The following is a 13,972-nucleotide window of genomic DNA, read 5'->3' as shown; positions in this document are numbered from 1 at the left end:
CACTTCTTTTCCGTTTTATTCACTAGTTTGTTGTATTTTTTAGATTCCACACATAAATGACATCACATAGGATTTGTCTTTCTGTCTGACTTATTTCACTCAGCATAATGCCCTCCAGCAGGGGGTGGCTTTAAAACACAAAGCAGAGCGTGTCATCCTGGCTGAAGCTCTCCAGTGCCTTCCATGCAGACCTCCCACCACGCACCCTGCGTGGCCTGGCCACGTGGTCTGGCCGGGCCGCCTGTGAGCCCAGCTCTTCCCCTGCCCCCTCACTCACTTCAGCCTCGCTGGTCTGCACTCTGCCCCTCAGTGCACTAACCTTATTCCCTCTTTAGAGCTTCCACACGTGTTCTCTTACAGAACGTTCTGTCCCACGTCTTCACATGGTTCCTTCTTTTTTATTTTATCGGGGTAAGAACACAACATGAGATCTACCCTCTTAAATATTTGTGTACAGTATCCAGTACTGTACTCTTAAGTGTACAATACAGTATTGTGCTATAGGCCCAATGATGTAAAGCTACCTGACATAATTGAAACCTTATGCCTATTGAATACCAGCTCTCCATCACTCCCCATCTCTACTGTATACCCCCAGCCCCTGGCAGCTCCCATTCCACTCTCTGATTCTAAGAGTGTGACTATTTTAGATGCTTCATGTAAGTGGAATCGTGCAGTATTTGTCCTTCTGTGACTGGCTTATTTCACTTAGTATAATGTCTTTAAGGTTTGTCCATGTTGTTATATATATGACAGAATTTCCTTCCTTTTTAAGGCTAAATAATATTCCATTTTATATATACACCACATTGTTTTAATCCAGTCATCTGTCAATGGGCATATAGGTTGTTTCCATGTCTTGGCTATTGTGAATAATGATGCTTCAGTGACCATGGATGTGCAAATAATCGCTTCAGGATCCTGATTTCAGTTCTTTTGGATAAATACCCAGAAATGGGATTTCTGAATCAATATGGTAGTTCTATTTTTAATTTTTTTTAGGAGCCTCCATACTGTTTTCCATAAGGGCTGTACCAATTTACATTCCCACGAATAGCGTATGGGAGTTCCAGTTTCTCCGTATTCTCACCAGCACTTGCTGTCTTTTTTTTTATATTAGCCATTCTAGCAGATGTGAGGTAACATGTCGTTTTGGGGTTTGATTTGCGTTTTCCTGGTGGTTAGTGATGTTGAGCGCCTTTTTATATGCCTGATGGCCATTTTTATGTCATCTATAGAGAAATGTCTTTTCAAGTCTTTAGTCCATTTTATTTTATTTATTTATTTATTTTTGGCTGTGTTGGGTCTTCGTTGCTGCACGCGGGCTTTCTCTAGTCGTGGTGAGCAGGGGCCACTCTTTGTTGTGGTGTGAGGCCTTCTCACTGCGGTGGCTTCTCTTGTTGTGGAGCACAGGCTCTAGGCACACAGGCTTCAGTAGTTGTGGCACGTGTGCTCAGTAGTTGTGGCTCACGGGCTCTAGGGCACAGGCTCAGTAGTTGTGGCGCACGCACTTAGCTGTTACGTGGCATGTGGCATCTTCCTGGACCAGGGCTCGAACCCGTGTCCCCTGCATTGGCAGGTGGATTCTTAACCAGTGCACCACCAGGGAAGTCCCTTTAGGCCATTTTAAAATCAGGTTGTTCGTGAGACTTCCCTGGTGGTCCAGTGGCTAAAGACTCTGTGCTCCCAATGCAGGGGGCCTGGGTTCAATCCCTGGTCAGGGAACTAGATCCCACATGCCACAACTAAGACTTTGCATGTCTCAACTAAAGATCCCGCATGCCACAACGAAGATCTCGCGTGCAGCAATGAAGATCCCTGTGTGCCACAACTAAGATCCAGTGCAGCCAAATAAATAGATAATTTTTTTAATTTCTTTTTTTTTTAAATCAGGTTATTCATTTCTTTGCTATTGAGCTATAGGAGTTCTTTATATATTTTGGAAATTAACACCTTGTCAGATACATGGTTTGAAAATATTTCCTCCCATTCTGTAGGTTGCCTTTTCATTCTGTCGTTTCCTTTGTTGATTGTACCAAAGCTTATTAGTTTGATGTAATCCCACACATCTATTTTTGTTTTGTTGCCTGTGCTTTTGGGGTCATATCCATGAAATCACTGCCAACACCAATGTTGTGAAGCTTCCCCCTGTGTTTTCTTCAAGGAGTTTTAGAGTTTCAGGTCCTATGTTTAATCCATTTTGAGTTGACTTTTGTGTATTGTGTAAGGTAAGGGTCCAGTTTCATTCTTTTGCATGTGGATATCCAGTTTTCCCAGCATCATTTGTTGAAGAAACTATCCTTTCCCCATTGTGTATTCTTGGTACCCTGTCGAAGATCAATTGACTGTATAGGCATGGATTTATTTCTGTTCACTCTATTCTGCTCCACACATGGTTCCTCCATCATTCAGGTCTCAGCTCAAAGAGTACTTCCCTGGTGAACCCTCCTTGACCACCCAGTCTGAACTGATGACCACCTGCCAACCCCACCACTCACATAAATTATTCTCTGTCACATCACTCTATTTCTCTCAGAGCCTTTTCCTCCATCTGAAATTTTTAAATTTGTTTTTTAGCGTATTGCCAGTCTCCCCTAGTAGCTCTTAAAGAGCTGGGATTTTACCCGTCTCATGCACTGCAATATTCCTAGCCCTTGTCCTGTGCCTGTCCTGTGCCTGTCCTGTGCCAGAGAGGGCACTCAAATATGTGTGGTCTGAGAGCTCTAAGTGCCTCTTAGATCTAGAACAACTTGGGATGATTTAGCTGTCCCCCACCATCTGGGACATTTGGCAATGTCCGAAGACGTTTTTGGTTGTCACAGGCAGGGAGGGGAGTGGTATTGGCATCTAGTGGGTAGAGGCCCGGGATGCTGGTAAACATCCTACAATGTGCAGGACAGCCCCCAGCAACAAAGAACTATCTAGCCCAACATGTCAGTACTGCTGAGGTTGAGAAACTGGTCTAGAAAGGGACATGATTTACTGAAAATGCTTCTAAAGCCAGTTAAATTCCATGTGAACCATGGTGCCCTGTCTTAACTCCCAACTGTATTTATTGGAGGATGGATAATCTTCAATATGAAATGACATACATATTTTAAAATTTTTTGAATTTTATATAATTTTAGACTTAAAGGAAAGTTGCAAAGATAGTATAGAGAAGGCCCATATAGTCTTCACTGAGCTTCTCTTAATTTTACTATCTAACAGAACAACTACTGAAATCAGGAAATTAACACTGATACAATATTATTAGCTAAACTTCAGGCTTTGACCAGATTTCTGAGTTTTTCCAGTAAAGTTTTCTTTCTGTCCCAGTATCAGTCCAGAATCCCATGTTGCATTTTCTTTTAACATGTACAATACAATGTGATGACTTAATATATGTATACATTGTGAAATAATTACCACAGTCAAGTTAGGGGGTTAATATCCAACGTATATAAGAAACTCATACAATTCAATAGCAAAAAAACAGATAACCCAATTGAAAAATGGGCAAAGGATAGATTTCTGAGTCCACATCACTTTAATATCTCCTCTGTAACCAGGACTGGGGAAATGGAATAAATAACAGTTTTGCTATTGAAAAATCTTAAGAAGGCTTTCCTCTGAGCCACCACCACCTTCATCTGTATCCCAACTGGTGCTCAAGGGAAATTAGGTCTTTTCTACCTGGATTCCAGGTAGAGCCCCTGCTTTCAGATTGAGGTTCCTTCGTAGCCCCATTCGGAGTCTTTCCTGCTTCCTTTTTCCTGCAATCATAGATCTCAGTTTGATCCTTTGTGTGCCATCCCCCACCCTGGCTCAGCCTCCCAGCACCTTCATGGTGGCCTTAGACGAGGCCTGCCTTGCTCCCAGCCTGGCCTCCACGATGGACGTGGCCAATGTGGGACTTGAGCCTTATCACGCTACTCTCATGCTTCCTCTTCTAATTCCCTCTGCTCCCTTAAATGTCAAGAATGATCTTTTATCCAATATGAATTTATAATTAATATTGCTTAGAACAGAGAGCTAGAAACCTTTCTTTTCAAGTTGTTTATGATAACCAGAGTGCGGCTAATATTCCAGATTCCTTTGTCAGCTGGTTGGTTGTTTCTGTGGGAAAAGGTCTTCCCAGTTCTGGGATCAGAAGTTCTAGACCAATAGAGTAGACTTTATACTCCTTTCATTCCTGAATCCTGGCCCCTATGAGCAGGAAGCCAGGCAGTGCAGGAAGGAGGAAGAGGGAAAAAAGAGTCCAAGGAGTCCACAGGACATGGTGTGAGCCTCTGTTCTGCTCCGTACTGGCTGTGTGACCTTTTACAAACACTTGACCTCTCTGAGCCTTGGTTTTCTGCACCGTGAAATGGATATAACAATGCCTGTTTTGCGGTGTGCTTGTGAGACTTAAATGAGACAGTCTATGTAAAGGGCCCAACTTGGTGCTGGTCATGTTAGGTGAGTGATACATGTTCATTTCTTCCCTTCGTTTCCCTCTCCCTTCCTTAGGCGATTAGTAAGATCTCAGCAGAACTTGAAATATGCTAAAGTCTCTCCTTTCCACCCAACCTCTCAACCCAAAACCAGTCTCCAGACTTGTTTTTTCTACCTACCTTACCATCCTCAGTACCAAATTCCCACCCGCCAGTGGTGCTGATCTCAGCTGGTGTAGGGGGGAGACTGATGTGATTCAGCTCTCCTTAGAGCTGAATCTAAGGCGATCGTCCGGATCTGTACTTTTATCTAGAATATATCTATTAGCACAAGTGATTCTGGAATTCATAGAATTTCTGTTATAAAAAAAAATCAAGTCCTCTAGGAGAAGATGGCTTAGAGCAAGGGGCCCACGGTCTGTACAGGCAGACCAGTCGTGCTTAGGGGTCCCCCCCCCGCCACCACCGCTTAGCTGCTCTTGCTTCTCTGTGTCTCTTCTCATGAGAGAAGGTCGCTGTCAAGTAGGCTTTGAACGGAGACTCCATGTAGGCGGGGTGGCCTCCATTAACTGAGTTTTCTAATTATTCAACTTTTAAAATGACAGGTCTGTAAAGACCTATATGTGTCTAATGTACTTTTAAAAAATAACCTTTTTATTTTGGAGTAATTTTAGATTTACGGGAAAGTTGCAAAGATAGTCTGGAGTTCTCGTATACCCCTGACCCACTTTCCCCTGTTAACATCTTACATCACCACAGTACATTTATGACGGCTAAGAAACCAACGTTGGTACATTAGTACTAACCAAACTCATTTTGTTCGAACGTCACCGGTTTTTCCTCTAACAGCCGTCTTCCAACCCCTGCTGGCTCCCACCCAGAAGAGCACAGGGCATTTAGTCATCACGTCTCCTTACTCTCCTCTGGCCTGTGACGGTTTCTCCATCTTCCCTTGTTTTCTCACGGCCTTGACAGTTCTAGGGAGTACTCGCATTTTAAAGACAGTCTCTCAATTTGCGTTTGTCAGAGGCTTTTTTCATGGTTAGACTAAGACTGTGGGTTTGGGGGAGGAGGACCATGGTGGCGAGGTGCCGCCAGATGGTGTGGTATTGGGAGTGGGCGTGGGTGCTGATCTCAGCTGGCTTACACCAGCCTCGGTGCCCTGGCCCGGGGGGCGTTGGCCATCACCCTGCTGCTCTTCCTGAGAGGTGTTTTTCCTTCGTGCAGCTGTTAAAAAACCTGCTCCAGCACCCCCGAAACCTGGAAACCCGCCTCCTGGCCATCCCGGGGGCCAGAGTTCTCCAGGAGCATCTCAGCATCCACCCAGCCTGTCACCAAAGCCGTCCACCCGAAGCCCTTCTCCCCCAACTCAGCCGCCCGGGCAGGCCCCAGGCCAGCCCTGCGCCACCTCGCAGCTCTCCGCACCCCGGAGATACTCCAGCAGCCTGCCTCCGATCCAAGCCCCCAACCACCCGCCGCCGCAGCCCCCCACGCAGGCCACACCGCCGCCAGCGCTCACCAAGCCAGGCAGTCAGGGCCCACCGGCCCCCGGGGCCCTGCCCGGTGAGCCCGGACTTGAGCAGTCCTCCCACACCCCTCCCCAGACGCCGACGCCCCCCAGCACTCCGCCCCTAGGAAAACAGAACCCCGGCCAGGTGGTGAGTAACCCTGAGACCGCGCAGCCACACGCTGGAACCTTGCCGAGACCGAGACCAGTACCAAAGCCGAGGAACCGGCCCAGCGTGCCCCCACCCCCTCATCCTCCTGGCGCCCACCCCGCCGGGGATGGCAGCCTCAGCATCGCAGCTCCCACCTCCTCCAAAATAGTCACGGGTAAGTGGGAAGTGGGTTCAGACATTTCCCCCTGTCCACTCTACCTGGCTTTTTACTGCTCCCCCTCATTTAGGCTTTCGTTTATATCAGGGGTTGGCAAACTACCACGCAGGCCAGATCTGGCCCTCAGCTTGTTTTTATAAATAAAGTTTTATTGAAACACAACTACGCCCAGTTGTTGACATATTCTTTCTGGCTTTCGTGCTAAAACAGCAGAGTTGTGTAGTCCTTTCAGAAGTCATATACTTCCAGAGCCTTCAAAGTTACTACCTCGCCCTTGAAGTTTGCCAACCCCTGATGTATAGGTTCACTATGTGTTTAAGAGCCATCTACATTTACATTTTTCTAGGTATAATGACCTAGTAATACAGGTGGAAGGTATTGTACAACTTGAGCATGACATCCATTTCTTAGTGAATCCCTCATTAAAATGCTTATTTTCCTTTTAAGAGTAAAAATATTCATAGAAAGTGAAGCATTTCAGGTATAATCTTAAAAAATGTGATTTGTTCCAAATTGGATGCTCTGGAAGGGAGATTTGGGACACGATCATATGAGAGTGCCAGCCTCTAGTGGCAAAGGACAGAAGAATCAATATTTCCTCATAATTCCATGGAAATCTGTTTTGGGTATTGGTGATTGTACAGATTTTACCTACCTAATGGGGTATTTTTTTATAGACAGTCTAGAACATGACCATTTTCTTTAATTATGATTCTTTTAAAAATTTCTGTCCCAAGTGCTCTAATTTACTATTTGATTTAAGGATGGGATGGATAGATTTTTTTTTTAGTGTGTTTTCTTAAAATGATAATTAGGGACTTTGAATCATATCTTAGAACAGCCTAGTTTTAAATTTTCCTAAGTGGAGCCAGTTTTAGAGAAGTAGCCGAAATATACCTCTGGGCCCTCCAAGCGTCCTGAATGACAATCTCTGCTGAAAATGAGCAAAGGATACACCCCACACTGGTACCCTAAGTGATGAGGGTTAACCGACTAGTCTTTCTTTGGATAACTTTTTTTTTTCAGGAATATAATGCATGATTTGTGTGTGTTATAAATTGTTAACTTTTTTCTGATGATGCTTGCTTTTATGTTTAAAAAAACAAAGCCACATTGGTTTGTTTGTTTCCCAATAGATGCCCTTCCTAGCGCCCTCACAGGTGGGGAAGGTTTCCAGGACTAAGGTCTGTAACCCCCCCAAGCAGCTTCCTGCAGCTCCAAATGCTCCTGCTTAGCGGTGTTTTGCATACATGCTTTTGACTTTGTGCTCAGGAGCAGCCATCTGACCCCCTGCCATCCATTCTCTAGACATCACTTTTGTTTTTATCAGAAGCACTTTGAGCTGCAAATGCTTCGAATTCAAGAGGTAGATGTCAGTAGATTGCAAGCCCGATTTCAAGCCGCTCAGATAAGATACTAAGAAATGTCTCCTTTGTTTTTGGTAAGCCTTTCACAAGCATTCTGCTCTTTTCAGCGTGATTTCCCTCTCATTGATTGGCTCATCAGCATCACCCAAAGAGGTCTCTGGTGCAGTTAGCACGGAAAATTGCGTCCCTTGTGTCTTGAGCTTTAAGTTTTAATTTTACCTCTTAAGTGCAAGTTAACTGCATGGAGCTTCTTAATTTGGTGTTTGAATTTCTCAGGACCCCCCCCCCCAAAATCTTCCTCCAAAGATCCCACACTAAATTTCTTTGCATTCTGGCATGCTTACATTTTTGCTTTCTTAAACCATATGAGCTTTTTGAAAGGTACTGTGAGGCTCATCTGAATCTTGCCTTTAGGTCCACACTTAGACGGAATAAGGCTCTCGTTACTGCTCTAATCAGCTGATCTGAGCCTTAAGCCTTCAGTGGACTACTTAGCCGGCGTTTCCACATCTTTGGTCTAGGAAGACTTTCTATAGACACCAGAAGGGGAAAACAAGAATGCGATCTTTACAACACAGAGGAGGACACAGAGGCGTGGTTCCGCCTTCCTGACTCCTAGGTGATGAACCCAAAAGTCTGTGGTTGCCCAGTTGGGTGTGAAAATCACAGAGTGAAGTGACTAAACCCTAATTAAGGCTGAGCCTTTTAACACTTCAATACTTGTGACACATCAGAATTTTATTCCCAGATCTTCCCTTTTATTTAGATGAAAGACTGCAGACCAGAATTATGTCTACTCTTTAATACCATGTTTACCTGGGGTGTATTTATTTCAGAAGCTTATTTTATTGATCTGCTATAACACTGCAGTGCTCTGTACTTTGACAATTGTCAGATAAGTGAAATTTGATATTATAAATACTTTTCCTTAGGATATTAGCTAAATATTTTAAAACCAATCTGCACTTCGAATTCTCCTAACTCAAGAAATTACAGGTCACCACCATTATCTTTGTATTACAGAATTAATTTTTAATTTCTTAAAATCCCCCGGATTGCCATTAGGAGTACACAAAAGGCCAGCGTTTAGAATTTATGAATACGCTCGTGTTGTTCATGCTGCTCTTAGGCAATCTTGGATATAGCCATTGGGTATTTCAAGAAGAAAAAAATGTAACTTCCCTAGACAGGTAGTCCTTTATTGTGACATCATGTTTTCACTTGGAAAGCTCTAGACAGACAAATTCCTGAGAACAGGTTATTCATTCAGAGCATTTAATCTTAAAAATTGAATTAAGGCCTGGGGATTAAGAGAGACTCTTGGGGGCGATTACTGCTGCCAAACAGGTCGGACAGCCAGTTGGTGGCAGCTCTGCACCAGCACCAGAGAAAGGAGGGATTCTGCTGTCGTTCTGAATCTCTTCCTAATTTGTTACTCTAGAAAGCAGTAGGAAAAAGAAAGAAAGAAAGAAAGGAAAAGAAAGCAGTAGGAGTTTAGCTTTGCAAGGAAAAGAGTTTGCATCTTGCTGTTTTTAAAGTAATAGATTTTAGCCAAGAGTGTTCTAATTTAACATTTTATTAAATAATTTAGATGTATGACCTGCCATATTCAGTAGGAACTGAAATTGGAATATTTAATGGTAAGGAAAAGGCACCTGATTGGCCAAAGCATTTTTGCTACTTGATGATCATATTTGTGCACTAATGCCTGCTATTAACCGGTCACTCTAACCCTGCCTGCTTGCACCCCTACTAATAGTGCATGTGCTAAAGGAGGCTGGCTTTGTTCATGCTTGCTGCCAAGTACTCTGCATACTAAGCATGTTCACAGACATGCAACACGTCATCGCCAGGCTGGCCTTGTTACCTCTTTAACTTCCAGTCTTTTCTGTACTGGGCAGGCTTGAGGGGTAGTGGAAAGAGCACACACTAGAATCAGACAAGCCTGAATTAAAATTTCAGCTCACTCTGTGTAACAATGGCACGGCACAACCTGGCTGATCTGTAAAATGGTGACATTTGTGAGAATAACCTTCAAAGGGATTACAGTAGATAAAATAAGAAAAGCATCGTGCGGTTCTTACTATGCAGGGGGTCTAAGTAAATGGTAGCTATTTATTATCATTTTTATGGAGAAAAAAAAAGATAATACAGAGTTAGGTATTAGATTCGTATGTCACCATTTTAAAAACTCATGCCGGGACACAGACGCAGGAGGTCTGGAGCCAGGCATCCATATTTTGATCCTGATGTGCCCCTTGGTGGTGGGTGAAAAAGACAGTGCTCTGGAGTAGAAAATGTTCTTGATTTAGTGAGGCTGGGATTAATTTAGTGAGTCATTTGTCCACTGTATGGTGGTAGAATGAGTCACAATAGTGGTCATCAGACACTTGGGACTTTGCTGGTTCTCATAGCCTTTGCTTTTTAAAATTAAACTCCTTTTATATCATGAAAGTAATGCTTTTTTTTTTGTTCGTTTGTTTTTTGCGGTACGCGGGCCTCTCACTGTTGCGGCCTCTCCCGTTGCGGAGCACAGGCTCCGGACGCGCAGACTCAGCGGCCATGGCTCACGAGCCCAGCCGCTCCGCGGCACGTGGGATCTTCCCAGACCGGGGCGCGAACCCATGTCCCCTGCATCGGCAGGCGGACTCTCAACCACTGCGCCACCAGGGAAGCCCAGTAATGCATTTTTAAAAATAAGTATGATACTAAAGCAAATTGGGGATTAGAAACAATAAGAAATCACCCTTCCATAATTGAAAAAGTCCACCATTCATATTTTATTTTTTCCTTCTAGTTTTTTTTTTTTCTAAAAGGCAAGGGGATGCACAATCATAATTATTTGGCATATACAGATTTTGATTTTGCGGTTCTATTTTACTTTACATCACATGCTCTTTCCCACGTTACAATGTAGTTTTTCAGTGACTGCATAATATTTCATTAAGCAGATGTATTATTGCTCATAGTTGGACATTTAAGTGGCTTCTGCTTCTACTTGCACTTTATTTTTAATAAGTAGATGTCAGAATCATGTCAAGATAAACATCCAGTGAGACTGGAACAGAATCTCTCCTTTGACTGAAATAATAAGAAGTTGACTCAGTCTCCCAGAGATGAGTCAGCCTCTCACAGCCCTAGAAACCTGATGAGGACTTCAAGGAAGTCATTCCCTCAGACTGTAGTTTAGAGAAGGATTTAATGATTGGGAGGGGGCTGATTCACCCTGCAGCCGTGCCTGAAATGTTTGATTTCAGCAAGGCATTTGGATCTCTTACCTGTCCAAGTGGCTATCAGAATAACCTTGGCCTTTCCGGAGGGGAGGTTTACAACCTGAAAGCACATATTCAAAATTGCTGGACCATACTCTAAATTGTAGAATGCCAGTTCCCACCCTCACAGGGTCCACTCCTGGATAAAGATACTCAAAAAAGGAGGGAACCAGGCTGCATTCGTCAGAGCCGCAGAGCAGTGGTGAACCACATGGCATTCTGCCTGTGAACGGAGGCTGTGACCTGGGCCTCTGCTTTCTTGTTTTTATTTTTGTTTTTTTTTTTTCCTCTTTTAATCTAATATCTTTCATATGAACTTAGCTCCAAGCAATATGCTCAAAGACCAGCCCTTCTTGGAATGCATATAATGAAAAATGATGCCTTGTGTAAATCTATGGCCAGCAGGGTTTAGAGGTGTTTAAAAAAATATGGAAGTGCTCCTGCAGGCACTTTCTAAAATAACCTTTATCTCCTTTGTACTAAGATGAGGCAGAGTGTTTAAGACTCAAGCCGTCATCTGCTTAGGCACTGTCTTCTCTCCCAGGCCGCTCACCCAAGGGCATACGTCCTCCTGGGGGTGGGGTGGCGGGGGAGACACCCTCTGCAGATTAAGAACCAGGCTCCAGAGCCCAACCAGTCTGGCTCTGCTCCTCCTTCCAGTGCCGGCTGTGTTGGAGAGTTGAGCCTCCCAGAGGCTCCCCTGCTTGTTGGTTTTACAAATATAAGACCTGAATTGTCTGAAATGCCATCCAGCACCTGAACTCTTTGCCACCTTGGCACCTTCATAAATCTAGACGTTTCTCTGGGTTGTGGTGTGTAGGAAACCTCGACAGATGGGCCTTCCAACCCAGGAGTCACTGAGAGTAAAGGGACGTCCCAGGAAGTAAGTGGATCTCGCAGCTCAGAGCTGTGGGCACGTGTCGGATCAGGAACCAGTCTCAAAGCAGTGAGCCTCCCAGGGTGCACCTGCATTTGCCAGCTCTGTCTGTGTGGGTGAGGAGAAGGTGAAACAGAAGTACTGCCGAAAGCAGCTCCCAGCAAGGGCAGACACGGTGTACCTGCACCACAGCAAGTGCAGAAAAGCAGCTCTTAGGCATAACAGGGAGACCCCAGCACACCCACCTCCCACTCTCCCTCCCTCTGTGCTCCCTACGTGACTAGCCCTAACCTGGCACAGTGAAACTACCACAAATCTGAACGTCTCCCTTCTCTCTTCCACCAGCCCTAAAATCCCTAACAAGGCTCATCATTTGCTAGAACTCACATCTACCAGAGAAACAAATTCTTCAAGACAGAAGGGCCTGTCTCCCCCACTTGGCTGTAGGCTTCATTAAATCTGTGTCTGGCTTGTTCACTGTTGTGTCCTCACCGGTAGAATGTGGGAGGTGCTCAGTAAGTATTTGTTTATGAATGAGGGAATCTGAGGCTCACCGTCTCACTAGGAAGAGGGCTGTGATTGGTTAAGGTGTCTTGTGAGCATGGGAGCGAGGGATGATGGCTTGAGGACCGTGTATTTACTGTCTTGCCGAAGGAGTTCCAGCCAACATAATAAGATGTGAAAAAGGAATTGGAGTTATATAAGTATTGGGTTGGCCAAAAAGGTCGTTTGGGTTTTTCCATGTTACAGAACCGGAACGAACTTTTTGGCCAGCCCGATATTAGAAATAGATGAGAAAATTAATATTTGTAGGAGATTTGGTGCTACACTCCAGTGCTTGTTCCCCCCTCCCACCCCAGGGACATGTGGCAGTGTCTGGAGACATCTTTTGTCGTCACACTGTGGGAAAGAGAGCTTGTGCCGTCAGCATCTAGTGGGTTGAGGGCAGGGATGCTGCCAAACATGCCACAGTGCACAAGACAGCCCCACAGCCCAGAGGGATCCGGCCCCAAGTGTCACTAGTGCCGAGGTTGAGGGCATAGCATTAGTAACAGGAGGACACGCACCAGCCTCGGAGGAGGGAACTTTTCCCAGTGACGCTCAGCTATTCCTGCAGCCCAGATGCTGTCAGGAGATTTCAGTTAATGTGTTAGAGACATTGGTAGGAATAAGGTTTCCTCTCCTCAATCAGCAAGCAAACCCTTCCAGGGTTGCATCTCTGAGGACTGCCGTGCGCTCACAGAAAGGACCACCAGAGCCAGGAGGTGGGGCTGTGCCACGTGGCTGGCTGCCCCTGGGGTATCAAAGGCTTGACTCAACTTCTCAGGGCTGATGGTGCCTCTAGTAAGGGAGTGTGCGTGCATGGGCTGACTCCAAACTTTCCAGCTTCTCCTCTCCTCGGGTGGCCTCTGGGGTGTTACCACGCACTGATACCATGTCTCCTCCTCGTGTTTTTGTCCAGACGCCAATTCTAGGGTTTCAGAACCGCTTCGCAGCATCTTTCCTGAAACGCATTCAGACTCAGCCAGCAAAGACCTGCCCGGCCGCATTCTGTTGGACATGGACAATGATACAGAAAGTACCGCCCTGTGAAGAAAGCCACCCCCTGCCCTTGACCCCTTCCACCCTGGCGAGTGGAGCAGGGGCAGGCAGACGTTCATCTTTGCAGACCAGACAGCGAGAAGCTTTCAGTGGAGGGAGAAAGAAGGCCTCATCATGCAGGACATGGCCTTCTCACAGCCTGAGGAGAGAGCCGAGGCTGACACTTAAAGCTGAATGACCTGTGTCTTGAAGAAGTTGGCTTTCTTTACATGGGAAAGAATCATGCCAAAAAAAAAAAAATTTTTTTTTAAAGAAAGAAAGAAAGGAAATAGAAATACCTACAGCGGAAAGAGTATCATTGCCGAGGCATGCGTAGGAAGCATTTGTCACCGCTATTAACGCAGGCAGCGCCATCAGCAATTTGGAATGAATAAAAAGCAACGCGTTAACTATCTATTTAATAAAGTACATCCATTACGCAAGTCACCTGCTTCCTGCTACTTGGGCTTTCGTTCTTATATATCACAAGGGAGGTTCCTCTTCTTCGGACGTGCTGCAGAATCATTTTGTATGAAGTATGGTCTGTGTCTACCCAACTGCCTCAAAACCACAAGCGTTGGTGGTGACTGCTGGATCCGTCACCTCAGCAAACTGGATTGCCTT

The 13,972-nt window shown here is 45.1% G+C and overlaps 1 protein-coding gene across 4 annotated transcripts in view; it reads left to right on the top strand.

Annotated features, from left to right (window-relative positions):
• ARHGAP17 (Rho GTPase activating protein 17) overlaps positions 1–13,740 on the top strand; it is an 88,923-nt gene extending 75,183 nt beyond the window's left edge. For 2 of the 4 annotated variants that reach the window (XM_060031940.2, XM_060031938.2), the window contains 2 exons: positions 5,643–6,248; positions 13,230–13,740. In XM_060031940.2, coding sequence (XP_059887923.1) covers positions 5,643–6,248; positions 13,230–13,360 — 737 coding nt within the window. In that variant the 3' untranslated portion in view covers positions 13,361–13,740. Of the gene's footprint in view, positions 1–5,642; positions 6,249–7,387; positions 7,412–9,209; positions 9,259–13,229 lie in introns of all 4 variants that reach the window. The other 2 variants (XM_060031936.2, XM_060031939.1) reach the window with 2 other exon arrangements.
• The last annotated feature ends 232 nt before the right edge of the window (positions 13,741–13,972 follow it).

The sequence above is a fragment of the Delphinus delphis genome, chromosome 15 (assembly GCF_949987515.2).
Source record: "Delphinus delphis chromosome 15, mDelDel1.2, whole genome shotgun sequence".
Taxonomy (NCBI): domain Eukaryota; kingdom Metazoa; phylum Chordata; class Mammalia; order Artiodactyla; family Delphinidae; genus Delphinus; species Delphinus delphis.
The sequence above is the reverse complement of the archived record's forward strand: the minus strand, read 5'-3'. Positions and strand labels throughout refer to the sequence as shown.